General features: G+C 29.4%; 1 protein-coding gene across 1 annotated transcript in view; it reads left to right on the top strand.

The window, feature by feature from the left end:
- LOC122855066 overlaps nucleotides 1-16546 on the top strand; it is a 54055-nt gene that overhangs the window by 18330 nt on the left and 19179 nt on the right. The window contains exons 4-7 of the mRNA XM_044156193.1: nucleotides 7118-7316; nucleotides 7395-7564; nucleotides 7650-7701; nucleotides 10021-10154. Coding sequence (XP_044012128.1) covers nucleotides 7118-7316; nucleotides 7395-7564; nucleotides 7650-7701; nucleotides 10021-10154 — 555 coding nt within the window. The remainder of the gene's footprint in view (nucleotides 1-7117; nucleotides 7317-7394; nucleotides 7565-7649; nucleotides 7702-10020; nucleotides 10155-16546) is intronic.

Below are 16546 nucleotides of genomic sequence, written 5' to 3'. Positions count from 1 at the left end.
AGTATTAAAATTAGATGAAAAACCCGAAAATTTATAAATTTGCACTTACGCCCTTTTTCCTTTAAAATTGACGTTTTTGGCACTTCATTCTTTAATGCGACAATATAATTGATACCATCGATATTATTACTAATATTATATTGATATTATTGTTAATCATAATATTATTGGAGTTATTATTATTTATAATAATATTATTCATATATAACCATAGTATAAATAAAATAATAATTTCAAAAATATCATCGATGATAATAATATCAATATAATATTAGTAATAATAACAATAATATTATCGATTTATAATAATATCGGTGATATTAATAATATGAATAATAATATTGACAATAACATTCATATATAAATATTGATAATTATTAGTATTGATATTCAAAATATTATTATTATAGATATTATTATTAATATCAATACTATTGTGAATAATTGGTAATATTATCAAAATTATTGTTGTTATAATTATCATCATTTATATATATTTATAATAATTTTATTGTTATTATAATAATGATTCTTTAAACCCGCGAGATAACTATTGCTTAATACGTTTAAATGAATTTTTTTTTAAAATCAATTATTTAAGTATTAAACTCAGTTGAACTGTTTAATAATATTTAAATAAATAAACAAACAAAAAGTCGCACATGCATACACACATAGAAGCTGACGCTCACTGACGCTCTAAGTTTATACGCTATATATAGTGCATGTATAATGCTTGCCGGTATAGCAGAGAGTATAGTAGAAAGTATACGGGAGAGTAAACGCGAGAATAAACGCCAGAGTAAACGCCAGAATAAACGCCAGAGTATACGCGAGCGCGTAACGCTAGCAGGGCCTCGAATTTTTTTGCTACCCTCCGTAAAGAAGTTTCACTTCAAAAAAAGATATCAACATCAGTAAAAGCCGAAAACAAAAACTTATTAAAAAATAAATTTCTCAGCTAAATGTCCTCGTTGCCCCCACTCTCGAGACGTTTCATGTCGTACATACGGATATGTGCATGTATGCATAGTTATCGATTTTTTTCTTGTCCGTGTGTGTGCTTGTTCTTTTTTTTTTTAATTCTCCCTTAGCTAAATATAAGTATATATATATATATGCATGTTTCAATTTTCGATTTATTTATATGCAAGAAGATTTGTTATTTCTTATATATAATTAATATCGTTATTATTTCATCATTCACGGTTATCTGAAAATATGTAGAAGAATTATACAGGTGCGTGAACCTGGCCTGCATAAGTCCTAGAAAAATTATCTAGAATATACTCATTAGAAGCGTCTTAATTTGTACCATTTTGCACCGCAATTGTTTTGATTTGTACCTTAAAATTAAAGAGTGGAGAAAGGGTTAAAACCGATTTTTTTTCTAGATGACTCAGGGGGAAAAAAAATTGCTACAGACGCAGAATAATTTGTACTAAAGCCCTGAATTTGTACCTCAAAAATAACAACAAAAAAAAAAATTATTTACTCCAAAACGTTAATTAACAATTGAATATCTGCTTTAATTATTGAGGTACACATTCCATTCTAGCTCACGTTCTACTCTTTAAAATAAAAAATAAATTATTTAAAAATATTTTTGAGGCACCATGCAATCGTTAATAAAAATTTTTAATCAACAATTGAGGGTCCGGATGCAATAACGACCTGCACGCTCGAAAAACGGTAGAAGTATTGTCCAATGGCTTGGAATATTCTTAATTTTCAAAATCATCAAAAAAAAAATTAAAAAATATAGGCATGTAGAAAACGTTAAAAGAAAAATATATTGTTTATATAGTTTTTTTTTTTTTTTATTATTTTAATTGAAAAAAATTAATTAAAAATATTATTCCATCTCCGATTTTTTTCATTTTTTAATAATAATACGAGTATATCTCTTTTGTTTATCAATAAAAACTCTTGAAATTTCACCTATATATACATTTATTAACAAAGAATAAGGTTGAAAAAAACTTTTTAGAAAATAATGATATCATTTATTTATATTATTTATTTAATTTGTGTCAATAGAAAATTAAATAGTGATGCCGCGATATGACGATATGACGATACGATACGATATGGAGGTGACGATATCCGATACGATATGGGGTTTCATATCGTATCGTCAAACTCGATACGATACGATATGGTCAAGACGATATATCCGATATATCGTCCATATCGACGATATGACATTAATTTTTTCATAATATTTAACAAATTTTATTAAAAATTATAACTTTAAATTATAAAATAAAATAAATTCGAAGAACTAAATGGAGAGTTCTTTTTTCACTTTTTTTCAAGAAAAAAGAACCATTTTATTGAAAAAAAAAAACACTTCGCCTATTTAAAAAAAATATATAAATCTAGAATGGTTTAAAAATTATTACCAAGAGGTCTTGAATGTAAAACAACCCAATAACTCATGTCGAAAAGTTAAAGAAAAAAAAAAAAAATGAGACATTGACAGAAGAGTTTATTCAAGAAAATGACCTCCAAAAAACCGTTAGAAAAAAAATAAAAATCATCTGTATCTGCAACATTTCAGAGTTTTATTTGTTGACAAAATAATTTTTCAAGGAAAAAAAAAAAAAAAAAAACAGAAACCAGCAGGGTATTCACAACCACAGTATACAAAAATATATGAAAAAAAGATAAGACAGCATTGTTTGGAAATATTTTAATGGGCCTTCCTGCCGGAAAACCAATTTGCAACGCTTGACCCTGAGATTCTGTTAAAGTTTCTCAATTCTATCTCTTTGAGAACTTTGTATTTGCTCGAAAATATATTGGTGATCATTGAAAAAATTTTAGAAAATCCAGATGCTGAAATACACATGGTAGAAATAATAAAAATAAAATACATATACATGAATTTCTGCACTAAAAAGAAAAATTCATAAAATTTCGAAAAAATACCCCAGAAACTGAATTTTTTTTTTTACAATATCGTCGATATGACGATACGATACGATATGAAGGCAATACGATACGATACGATATGATGAATTTTCGATACGATATGGAGGCGATATGACCACCTGACGATACGATACGAGACGATATGGCCCTTGAAAATTACGATACGATACGATATGAGGCCTCATATCGTATCGTATCGTATCGCGGCATCACTAAAATTAAATCTTCTTATCTTTGACTCAACCGTTTAGCGAAGAAATTTGAAAATTTTGATAACTTCCAGCGTAAAAAATGTTTATTTATATATGTAGAATATATTTCTGAAATTTCATACATATATTCTACATATATAAATAAACATTTTTTACGCTGGAAAAATTTTTCAAATACAAAGCTCGGTTGAGTCAAAGATAAGAAGATTTAATTTTCTATTGACACAAATTAAATAAATAATATAAATAAATGATATCATTATTTTCTAAAAAGTTTTCTTCAACCTTATTTTTTGTTAATAAATGTATATATAGGTGAAATTTCAAGAGTTTTTATTGATAAACAAAAGAGATATACTCGTATTATTATTAAAAAATGAAAAAAATCGGAGATGGAATAATATTTTTAATTAATTTTTTTCAATTAAAATAATTAAAAAAAAAAAAAAAACTATATAAACAATATATTTTTCTTTTAACGTTTTCTACATGCCTATATTTTTTAATTTTTTTTTTGATGATTTTGAAAATTAAGAATTGTCCAAGCCATTGGACAATACTTCTACCGTTTTTCGAGCGTGCAGGTCGTTATTGCATCCGGACCCTCAATTGCATGGTGCCTTTAAAAATCAATATTTTCAAATAATTTTTTTTTTGTTTTAAAGAGCAGACGTTAAGCTAATTTGTACCTCAATAATAATAATAAAAATACATGTTACTCCAAAATTTCATTTTACAATACTTGGTTATTATTATTGAGGGTACAAAATTTAGCCCACGTTCTGCTCTTTAAAATAAAGTAAAAATTATTCAAAAATATTGATTTTTAAAGGCGCCATGCAATTGTTAATCAAACATTTTTATTAACAATTGCATGGTGCCTCCAAAATTCAATATTTTAAAAAAATTTATTTTTTATTTTAAAGAGCAAACGTGAGCTAACTTGTACCGTCAAGCCCTGAAAGAAATATTTCTCCACCATTACTCCGGCTTTCTTCGGCATTACTCCGTTTTTGGCCCATTTCCGGAGAAATTACTCCGGCATGAGATTAATGTCGGAAAAATTAATCTGCCACGATTTTTTTGCCGGAATAATTTCTCCGCCATCAACCTCATGCTGGAGTAATTTCTCCGGAAATAGGCCAAAAACAGAGAAATGCCGGAGTAATATTTCCACCAGGGAGAGCAGAGTTTGTACTTCAATAATTAAAGCAGATATTCAATTGTTAATTAACATTTTTGAGTAAATAATTTTTTTTTGTTATTTTTAAGATACTAATTCCTTGCTTAGTGGTACAAATTAGTACAAATTATTACAAAGTGGTACAAATCAAGACGCTTCTGATGAGTATTCTAGATAATTTTTCTAGGACTTATGCAGGCCAGGTTCACGCACCTGAATTGTACGACTATAATTCTTTATATTCTCTCTCACGAATTTTCATAAATTATTATTAGTTAAACAAAATGAGTGAAATACAAACAAAACATAAATTTACAATTGATGTCCCTGGAAGCCTCAATTTTAGATCAGCTGTTTATTTTTTTATCATAGCTTTAATAATCAAAAGAAGTGAAATATAAAAAAGAATAGCAAAATTTTAAAGTATAAAGTTGAATAATTTGCTGGATAAAAAAAAAAAAAAAAAAAAAAAATTAGGCGCTTTTTCACGATAACGCATGCGATACATGTTAATAATATTATAATAAAAAGCGCCTAATTTTTTCCAGCAAATTATTAAAACTTTAAATTATTCACTAACGATTATTAAAGCTCTGATAAAAAAATAAACAGCTCATCTAAAATTGAGGCTTCCAGGGACATCAATTGTAAATTTATGTTTTGTTTGTATATACATATATTTTAATTATTTGCCGTCTGATATTCTTACACGCTACAAGTAAAATTTATAATCCGAGTTAGTTAAGAAGTACCGAATTCTTCCAGTAAATTAACGCAGCAGTTTCATGACTGTCCGCGTGTGTAGAATTTTCACCAAAGTGCATTGGTAAAAATTAAAAAATATCATTCGCTTATGGTATGACAGACAAGATGGACGACTGACGGAACTAATGATTATATTGTAATGAAATTTCAAACCTCTCTATAGCTCATCCTATTGAAGATAGATATAGGCAAAGCCGCAGTGTTCAGTGGATTTTCGGCGAGACAGACAATATCGACATTAAACCGTATGCGGTATAAATCACTATGGATGGTATAAACCGTATACTGAGAAAAAAGTCTTAGTAGATCAAGAAAATATTTACTGAATCAAAGTAGCACACATCAAAACGGAATGAAAAAAAAAATTTTTTTACGAAATTCAAGTGTATCAATTCTTGGATATGGAAAAACTATAGGTGCTTGCGAAAAACTTAAAGTGAAAAATCTAGCACAAACTGCCGAACTTAGTACAAAAAATTTCAAACTTTTAAATAGGTTTACAATAAAATATAGTAAATTCTAGTACCGGTAGTTGGTATATTCTCAGTCTACTAGAATTTACTAGTGTATATAGGAAATTTAGTCATGTTTTTAAAAGAAAAATTACAATAAAATTATGTAAATTTTACGGCTTAGTACAGTATATAGTCAATGGCCAAATTTTTTACTCAACTTCATTGTAAAAACTATTTATCAATATACGAATAAGTTCAGGAGGAACTGTTAGTGACGCAGTTTTTACTATTTGAAAAAACGGACGTAGGTGAATTCAGTTCCGTGGTACCCCATGGTGCCCCCCGTGACGGCTTATTGCGGATTATGGCCATCATGACCTTCCGTAGTCATTTTTTTTTTGACTCGTTTCGTCTAGTTTTGCCAAGTTCAAAATAAAGGACTTAGTTTTTTTCGTAAATTTTTTTTTTTCTCCAAGTTTTTTCTTTGTAATTTTTTTTTTTTCAAGAAAGTAAAATAATGCAGATATTGATTGTGAGGCTACAATTACAGCTAAGTAAAAAATCTAGCTAAGTAAAATAATGTAGATATTGATTGTTTGGCTATAATTAAAGCTGAGGAAACAATCTAGCTAAGTTAAATAATGTAGATATCGATTGTTTGGCTACAATTACAGCTGAGTCAAAATCTAGATAAATAAAATATTTTGCTGGTAAAATAATGTAGATATTGATTGTGTGGTTACAATCACAGCTAAGTAAAATGATGTAGATATCTTAGTTTTTTGTTTTTTTTTAAAGTACTTAGTTTTTTTTTGCAAAATTTAATTTTTTTTTCTGAGTCCATTATTTTGAACTTGGCAAAACTAAACGAAACTAGTCGAAAAATAAAAATGACTACGGACGGTCATGGAAGCCAGAATGAACGATAAGTCACGTCCAGCACCCCCGGAGTGCCTGGAACTGAATTCACCTTTTCCCGAGAAAACAGTTCTCTTGAGTGAGTTAAATGTGAAGGGCAACATTTGTAAAAAAAAAAAAAAAAAAAAAATAAGAATCAAACTTGAAAAAACAAAATTCGAAAAAAAACTAAGTCCTTTATTTTGAACTTGGCAAAACTAGCCAAAACTAGATAAAACGCAATGAGAACTACGAATAGTAGAAAGGCCATAATCCACAACAAGTCGATATAGGGACACCGTAGGGTGCCACGGGACTGAATTTGGATATTTCCCAATCGACCAGAGGCATTTTTATCTATATGTCTAAACGCTATTTCCCGGTTAACCCTTCCAAATATGTAAAAAAATCTCGACTAACGAGCAAAGATAATTTTTTTCCCTACAACTTCTATCCTAACTACCCCTTAGCTACCGCGGAATCCTCAAAAAAGTCTATTGGATGAATGATATAATTTTCATTTATTTCTGTCAATACTGGTCCCCTGTCGTGAAGAATTGTTCCTTACATGTCTTTGCTTTATTTTTTATATATATAAAAAAAAAAAAAAGAATCGGCGCAAATTTATCAAATTTATAATAAGGATAACACTTTATTTTTTATTGTAGTAAAAGTTGACGTGCATTCCAATGATACAAGTAATAACTACAGATCACTTAGTAATGAAAGTTTAGTTGGAAATGAATCAATGAAAGACACAACTCAACATGTTTATGAGCAAATTCACATGAGACCAAGTGAAACATTAAGCCTGAAATCAATTAGCAGCAATAATAAAAAAGCTTGTGATGACTCATCAAAGTGTTGGTGAGTCTTTTAATATATTTATCATTGCTACAAATAATAAAAATTGCTACATACACGGTTTATTGATGTATGATAAAGCCGATCGAGGACAAGTAGAAGATTTAGCAGGTCAAGCAGCGGAAGCGAGTCGACATCGTCTCAGATAAACAACGAGCTACAATATTTGTCGACATCAATACCAGCTTCAGCTCAATTCGGTAGTAACGAGGTTATTACCAACGAAATTCCAAAACCACCAGACTTATCAGGTGTTTATCATTTATTCATTATCTTAATAAATGTATCGTGTTTTTACTATTTCTTATTTGAATTACTTTATTGACACTGTTACAGAAAGAAACATTAAAACATCAGTAGAGCTCGATAAAAACGCGAAAATTTCATGGTAAGTAGGCCAAGTAAATCAGAAACTCCGAAAAATAAAAATGAATAACTATTGAGAGCATAATTAACGACATTATGCAAAAAAAACCTACCGAAAAAAAATTATGTGAGCCATCTAGACTCGCGGGTTTGATATGTGTAAACACCTTCGGCGTGTTGCTGTAATTTAAGAAAATAATAATAATTGGAATTGATAATGCTTGCCATTTAATTTCTTTGGCGACTTGGTATTTTAAATTATTTAAATAAATTGCATTAATTTTATTTGTTAAATAAATTGGATTGAAAAAGAAATTAAATGGTCAGCAATATCAATTTACTAGCTTCATTTTTTCCTTAGCTACTGCTTTTCCTTCTGATATATATTTTGTATAGAATACAATTATTAATTATAAAATAATAAATTTATACTCATTTCATTTTCCAACATAAATTACATGTATTTTATTTGTTAAATAAATGAATGAAAACCAAGGAAAAGCAGTAGCTATGAAAAAGATGAAGCTAAAAAGTTGATGCAGCCAAAAAATTGAGTGGTAAGCAACATCAATTCCTTAGCTTCATCTTTTGCTTGGTTTTTATTAATTGATTTAACAAATGAAATACATGTTTCTTATTTGAAAAAATAAAATAACCAAAGACAACCAGTGGCCAAGAAGAAACCCCCACGAAAAAATATATATCCTGGATATATCCAAATGGCGTATATCCAGGATATATCCTAAAAATGCCGAAAAGAATAAAAGAGTAACGCGCTCTTGTAGCAGTTTTCTAAATATTATATGTCAAATATTAAATGGACGACAATATTAATGCTTCTTCACACCAAGTAATGTCTACAGTAGTAATATCATCAACAACTCAAATATTAAAACATAATACTTTATTATTATATACTTGAATTTATTTATTGATTTTTTCTTTATTTAATGTTACATTATAAAACGTAAATTTATAATTTATGATTAACCTATATCTGTGACAGTTTGCTTGGTGTATAATTTACTGAAAGCTTAATATGGTCCGCCTTTGAATTTTGTGCACACAATAGTCACAGGTGTTGCTACAAGAGTGCGTTACTATTTTTTTCTCCAGAAATTTTTAGGATATATCCTGGATATACGCCATTTGGATATATCCAGGATATATATTTTTTCGTGGGGGAATGGAGCTGAGGAATAAATGCAGCCAAAAAAATTAAATGGCAAGCTGCATCAATTCGCTAGCTCCATTTTCTTCTTAGCTGCTGCTTTTCCTTGGTATTTTAATTTATTTATTTGACAAATGATATTAAGGTTGATTCTGGAAATCTGAAATCGCAACAGATTTTTTTTTTTTTTATCTTATGTTTAAATGAAATAATTATCTACATTGTCAATTTTTTTCAATTTTTTTTTGTTCGGTTTTTTTGAGATATTTACTGTCAAAGTTGACAACTTTAACACGCAAGGTATAGGCGGTATCTCATATTTTTATTAATAACTTTTTCAAAACGCAACAGAAAAAGTTAAATTTCTATCAGTTTGTAGTGCTAGAAAAGACAAATTTTTTGATATAAATTTTTAGTATTTCGTCTTCTGCGTTTAAAAAATAAATAACTTTGAAATTCAAAAATTTTGCGAGAAGCGCAGCACACAGACATGAACACAAGCATGGCTTCAGTGTACGATGTAATCTTTGCTCGCTAGTGTGTAGCCACGACACACATACTACTAAAGAATTTGTTTTTTTCATCAGTGGCGCCACAAAAAATTTTAGGACACGGGAATAAAAAATAGCGTTATTGATATACGGGCCCTTCGTGGCATAAATATTGGTTCGGTGATGCGACTGGGAATCAACCTTAATATAATTTATTTTGATAAATTAAAATACCAAGGGAAAGCAGTAGCTAAGAAAAAGATGAAACTAAGGAATTGATGTTGCTTACCGTTTAATTTTTTTGGCAACATCAATTCCTTAGCTCGAGACTTTCCTTGGTATTTTTATTTTATAAAAAATAAATTATATTAGATTTTATTGTTAAATAAATTAAAATACCATGTAAATGACATCTTCTAATTCATTGGCTCATGGGGTAACAGTTACCGACCGCTAGCTAACCTATCATACTATAAATAATACTACCATTGCGCATATTATAGTAATAGTGTCAGGCTAACATCCGTCAAAGGATATGACGCTCTTTTTTCGCTTTTTACATTTAACTCCAACTGCTACCCGCACCTAAAGATGTTTGCACATCAAAAAATGAAGTCGAATATACAATATTATTTTGAGATAAAAGTGTGGAATTTTATATTTGTTTGTTGACAAAAAGTGAGGTGAAACCTGCTCTACCACCCCCGCCGCCGCCACTGCCACTTCCACTACGAGATGCCGATTCGTCAACAATCGTAAAAATGGTCGAAGCCGAAAAAAATAAAAATAAAATCGAGAGTCAAGTTTTCTCAGGTAGGTACCAAAAAAAATTCAGAATGAAAATACTCCTTATATTAAAAGAAATATTGTATCACGAGTAAATGGGGAAATTAAATATAAATCATGCCAACTATAGTTAGTTGTTAGATATATCTTTACACTGTGAAAAATTTCTTTTTAACTTTAGAAGAAAACTTCTTGGCAAAAAGTGGTTTATGATAAAAAAAAAACTATTCATGGTTTGTTTAAAGAAAAAAAAATTCTTGTTTTGTATTTGAAATATGAGTCGTGTTAAAAACGATAGATGGTTGGCGTCAAAAACAAAATTTGTAAACGTGAACCCCACTACTTCTTGACACAAGCACGTAAAATATCTACTTAACAAAATAATACTTGTATTAACGACACCTTTCCCAAAAACTGATAGATAATGAAAGAAAAAATAAGGAATTTTTTGATATCAGGATGAAATGGGCTTATAAGACTAAATCTCACGTAATTAAGGAGGTTATGCAGCTATCACTCTTTTTTTTTTAAATATAATGAGAATGTTCTGAAATTTTGTACACAAGGAGATCTTTTCATTCTGAATACAACGGTATAATTATTTTCTTATGTTGATCGGTTGAATTTTTTGTAATTAATTATTGAAAATAATATTCAACATTGGCTCTTCTGGAGATTTCAACCATTTTTTTTAACATAGAAAAAATGATGAAAAAGTCTTGAAAAAAATCACACATATACTAGAAACCGAATTTTATTAATTGCGCAAAAAATTTTCATATGTTGATCGGTCAATTAATGAGAAATTAATTATAAACTTTACAAAAATTAGATGTGGCAACGTATGGCATGTTCAAATACACACATACCCACAATCCCATATATTGTATACGGGGCGCAGGCGCTTTTCACTTTATTTTTTTACAGTGTAGCCGATTTCATTTTTGTCTGTGGCGTCAGAAGCGCCCCGCAACACCCGCAATGAATTTGTGCATAACCTCCTTAATAAAAATATCAAGAGGCACGGTAGTGCCTTATGTCAAGTATGAGATAAAAAAAGTGGGGAAACGCGAATAACTTCCGTACCTATATATAAGTGACATAGAGCAAACCCCTCACCCTCCAAAATTTTCACGCTTTTAGTAATTATAAGATAAAAAAATTCGGTAAGATAAAAAAATTATGTTCTGGATTGATCCCATGAATCGATATCAAGCTATTTTTAATAAAACAAAATTTGAAATTTTAAGATGTATACTTTTTCTTTAAACAATAACATCAAATTAAGAAGATTGCGTTGTTGTTGAAATTTCTTCAAAACTCCAGAGCAAACTTTACAAAAATTAAAATTTAGGTTTTCAAAGTCCAGATCAGTATTGACAACATTATAAAATAAAACCCCAGTGAAAATAATATGGCGGATTATGTCATAATATGCCATAAAATGACAGGAAAATTATGGCATATTATGGCGTTTGCCCGGAATTATATGCGATTTTCTGGCAAATGAATTTTGTCATATTCTGACATATTCCGACCTACTTTTTGGATGCCATAATATGCCATTTTCTGGCAAACAAATTTTTTCGGAATATGTCAGAATATGGCATATTTTGTCATATTACGTCAGATTATGTCATATTATGCCATATTATGACCTAATCCGCCAAATTATTTTCACCAGGGAATTCAGCAAGGTAGTAGATGGTGTGAAGAAACCTGTATTTACAATCGCACCGATGGTGCGCACGCCATATGTTGTTGGGTTAATAATGATGCTTCAACCTATGTTTCTACTTGCAAGTATTTTCATATTTGTTTCAAAAGAAAAATCTGAGATATTTAAATACAAAAATTCAATTTATGTTTTATTATTATATAAAATAAATAATAAATTAATTCGTCAACGGATAAAAAAAAAATCTATTATAATTATAACCTTACAAAAAGATGTGATATCACAAAACAAAAAAAAAACCTAGTTTTTTTCACAAAAAGAAGCGTCAAGTATTCGAAATCTTTTAGCTGTTAATTTTTTTAATACAATAAGATATGTTACCAAAAAAGTTAAGAATTTAATATATTTCAAATGCATATAATTCAGTCTTGACTGTTGACAAAATTTCAAACTTGACCCCACCTTTCTTTCACAATTTAAATATCATATTTATATAGGTATATGTTGAACCTGCAGGTGGGGTCAAGTTTAAAATTTTGTCAACAGTCAAGACTGAATTATATGCATTTAAAATATATTAAATTCTTGACTTTTTTGGTACCATATCTTTTTGTATTAAAAAAATAAACAGCTAAAAGATTTCGAATACTTGACGCTTTTTTTTGTAAAAAAACCTAGGTTTTTTTTTTGTTATGATAAGCTAAAAACACGATTTTTAGCAATTTTATGAGAACGAGTATTGAGGCTCTGGAAACAGCGCATTGGAGCGGGAAAATTTAAAAAGCAAATTAACCATCCATGTTTAGCTTTTACACAGCTGACATACAGTATACACACACATACATTCTTAGCATAGATATTAATATGGCGTCTAGATCAGTGTTGCAAACTTACAAAAAAAGCACTATCGCTGGGGTCATTACGAGAAAATAAAAACTAATTAAAATTGTTTAAATTACAAGAATATGATTTATTATGCAATAACAGACGAAATGATAGGATTCTCTAGTGAAAAGTATTATTAATAAGCCACAAACGACCGAGAAAGATCCATTTTTTTAGTTATTTGGGGTTGGCAACGCAAAAACTATTCATGTAAAAAAATAAGCAGTATATTTAGGACACGCCCCCAAAAATTTTGATAAGTTATACCTTAAAAAGTAAATTGTCATTAATTTAAAACGATAAAATGTTTGTTTCAGATAACAGATGACTCAATAAAAACAATAAAAGTAATGAATTAAATAAATTGGATTTTAGTATAAACAAAAAATATTTTTGAGGAATCAATTTTTTGTTTGATACAAACTAGTTTTTTGTCTATAATCAAACTAATGATATGTTAAAAATGTGAATGAAAAAAAAAATTATAAAATTATTATTTTTCATGTAGTTATTTCATTATTTGATTATAAATTCAATCAAATTACAAGACTAAATTTTTTTTTTTTTTTGTCCCAAGCTAAATGACTTAGTTAACCGTGAGATAGATTGTAGAAACCAAAATTTAATTATGACAAATAAAGAACTTTGGATTTGCCGAAAATAATAATTTTTTTTTTCGAAGAACAACTAAATTATTCAATCGTTGATTGATTAATTAGTTAATTATAATTACTTATGCAATTATAATTACGAGACTTTTATTTAACCTGAATGTCGATGTCATATGTTTGGGAATGCATAGTTACGTTTTCTCGTATGTTTTTTAATATAATAATTAGATATGTATTTATATACTTTAAGTCCGTTATTGTATCGATGGCCTTTTTCATTTATCTGTACATATATATAAAAATAAATAAACAAAAAGAAATATAATGGATATTCCGATATTCAGTGCAAATATTTTATATCAATTTCATTAATATTAATTCTTAATGAGTGACAGTTTTTTATCTTTCACTTAAATCATTAATAATTATAAAGTTCTATTTCAATAGATGATCTTAATAATTGTAATGTTGATTGACATGTGATGTTAAAGGAAAATCAGAAAATGACGTGTAGATCGCACCCTTCAGGCACTCAACCCTTGACTTTCTATTAATCGTTTTTTAAAAAAAACTATTATGTGAATGCCAAGCTTTTTTTGTTCCAAATTGTATTATCAGTGCTGATGGTGTTATTCAATGCGATTATCAAATTAGTCAATGTAATGTGACCATTATTTTGGCTCGATTTTACTCAATGTATGTGTGTAAATATGATCCCATCTAATTAGCCTAAGTTTGATGGAATTAGAATAATCTGTTATACTCATTCTATTGGAGTTTTTTTGGAGAATATCGGAGTGAAGTTAATTTTCTTTGGGAGTTAATAGTTTAATTAATATTAATTAATTAAGATTTAGGCAGGCAAGCAGCCTGAACTTTTTTATTTATCAATTTATTTAGGTTTTTTTTTGCAATCGATAAATAATTCTTTGGAGAATCATAATATGCGAAAAAATCCCATTGAAAGTTCTTTAATTTATTATTAAAAAATATTATAACTTTTAAATTATTGCTATGTGCTGATTAATCATTTTAGTCCATTGCGCATCCCTACTCCAAATTTTCCCTCCATGCACTCTAATCTTTATCATACTCCTGGTTTTTAAAGGTTAAATTAGAAAACAATAAATTTAAGTTTAAGAACTTTTTTATCATAAATAAACATTTCGGAGTAACTTGAAGTAATCATAAAAATAATGCTGTCACTTTGTCAATGGGGACGTTCCAAAAAGCATTCGGAAACCCGGAAGTTCAAGATTGTGATCATAGAAAATTTTTGATACTTTGTTGTGGTAGACATGATTGTTTGTTCATGTATTTTTATAGGCACAAATCAATAAATTATTATTGTTTAATTATTAATAATAATTATAAAAATACTTTTCACAACCGTATTAAGTAACAAAAGCAAATGGCATATGCAATATGGCTGTTTTTGTTATTTACAATATCTACAGTAACCTCTAGTTACTTTTAAGTTTATTTTATCACTATATTTTTCGTCTACTGCACCGCTTCTGGGTTTCCGAGTGATTTTTGGAACGTCCCCTAGGTGCTTTCTTTTGTGTATTCATATTTTTTCACTTCAATGCGCATGATCATGCACATGCGTATATTATACAAACATGAGAAAAGAACAGTGGCGTCGAACAAATAATTCTTAAAAAATAAAAATTGAAACATGGCTGATCCAGCCCCTCATGTCCTACGCTGTTGCAAACTGACTTTTTGCTGACTGCGCATTCAACTACGCATGCGTAAAAATAAACAGGAGAAAAAAAATAAACACCCAAAAGAAAGCACCTAGCAGGGGTACGTTCCAAAAATAACTCGGAAGCCCGGAAACCGCGCAGTAGACAGAAAAATTTAGGAATAAAATAAACTTTAAAGTTACTGGAGTTTACTGTTGATTGTAAACAACAAAATTAGCCATATTGCATACATGCCACTTGCTTTCGTTATTTATTACAGTTGTGAAAAGTATTTTTATAATAATTAATAATAATTAAACAATAATATTTTTCTGATTTGCACCTATTAAAATTCATGGAAAAAAAATCATGTCTACCACAACAAAATATCAAAAATTTTCTATGATCACAATCTTGAACTTCCGAGCTTCCGAGTGATTTTTGGAACGTACCCTAGGTGCTTTTTTTGTGTATTTATTTTTTTTCACTTCAATGCGCATGATCATGCACATGCTCATATTATGCAAATTTGAGGAGAGAACAGTGGCGTCGAACAACTAATTCTTAAAAAATAAGAATTAAAATATGGCTAATCCAGCCCTTCATGTCCTACGCTGTTGCAAAGTGACTTTTTGCTGATTGCGCATTCAACTGCGCCTGCGCGACAATAAATAGGAAAAAAAATAAATACACAAAAGTAAGCACCTATTGTAGACGGAGCACAGGCGCGGCAGGCGCTTTGGCAGCGTTCTTTCGTCAATTTTTTTTTAGCGCATCATGACCACGCATTTGCGCAAAGGTGAAAAAGCACGTGAGTTTTCAAATGTTTGTAAGTGTGTGTAACAGTTGTGAAAAGTATTTTTATAATAATTAATAATAATTAAACCATAATATTTTTCTGATTTGCACCTATTAAAATTCATGGAAAAAAAATCATGTCTACCGCAACAAAATATCAAAAATTTTCTATGATCACAATCTTGAACTTCCGGGCTTCCGAATGATTTTTGGAACGTACCCTTGATTCCTTTACTTCTGCGCAACTGCGCGGTCAGAATGCGTGAAAAAAAACTGGCCAAAGAACGCAGCCTTTAGATGCTTTCCTAGGGGTCCGTTCAGAAACTCTCATTTTTTTCGGATCTTCAAGATGGCGGACATCAGTGCCCATCTAAATTGCTGGTCTGAATCACCGCCATCTTGAAGATCCGAAAAAATGAGAGTTTCTGAACGGACCCTAGAAAGTTTCCTAGAGGGTTCCGTTCAGCCATATATTTAATACTTCTATATTGCGCATCGCCTATGCTTTCCCATAAGTGGAACGTTGTCACCTCAAACGGTGCAGACAATAGGTGCTTTCTTTTGTGTATTTATTTTTTTTCCTGTTTATTTTCACGCATGCGCAATCGAATGTAAAGTCAAACAACAGCGTGAGGGCTGGATCAGCCATGTTTCAATTTTCTATTTTTCAAGAATTATTTGTTTGACGCCACTGTTCTTTCATCAAGTTTGCATGACAGGCGCATGTGCATGATCATGCACATGCGTATGTCATGC

This window comes from Aphidius gifuensis, linkage group LG4 (assembly GCF_014905175.1).
Source record: "Aphidius gifuensis isolate YNYX2018 linkage group LG4, ASM1490517v1, whole genome shotgun sequence".
NCBI classification, from domain to species: Eukaryota; Metazoa; Arthropoda; class Insecta; order Hymenoptera; family Braconidae; genus Aphidius; species Aphidius gifuensis.
This window is presented reverse-complemented; position numbering and strand designations above follow the sequence as displayed.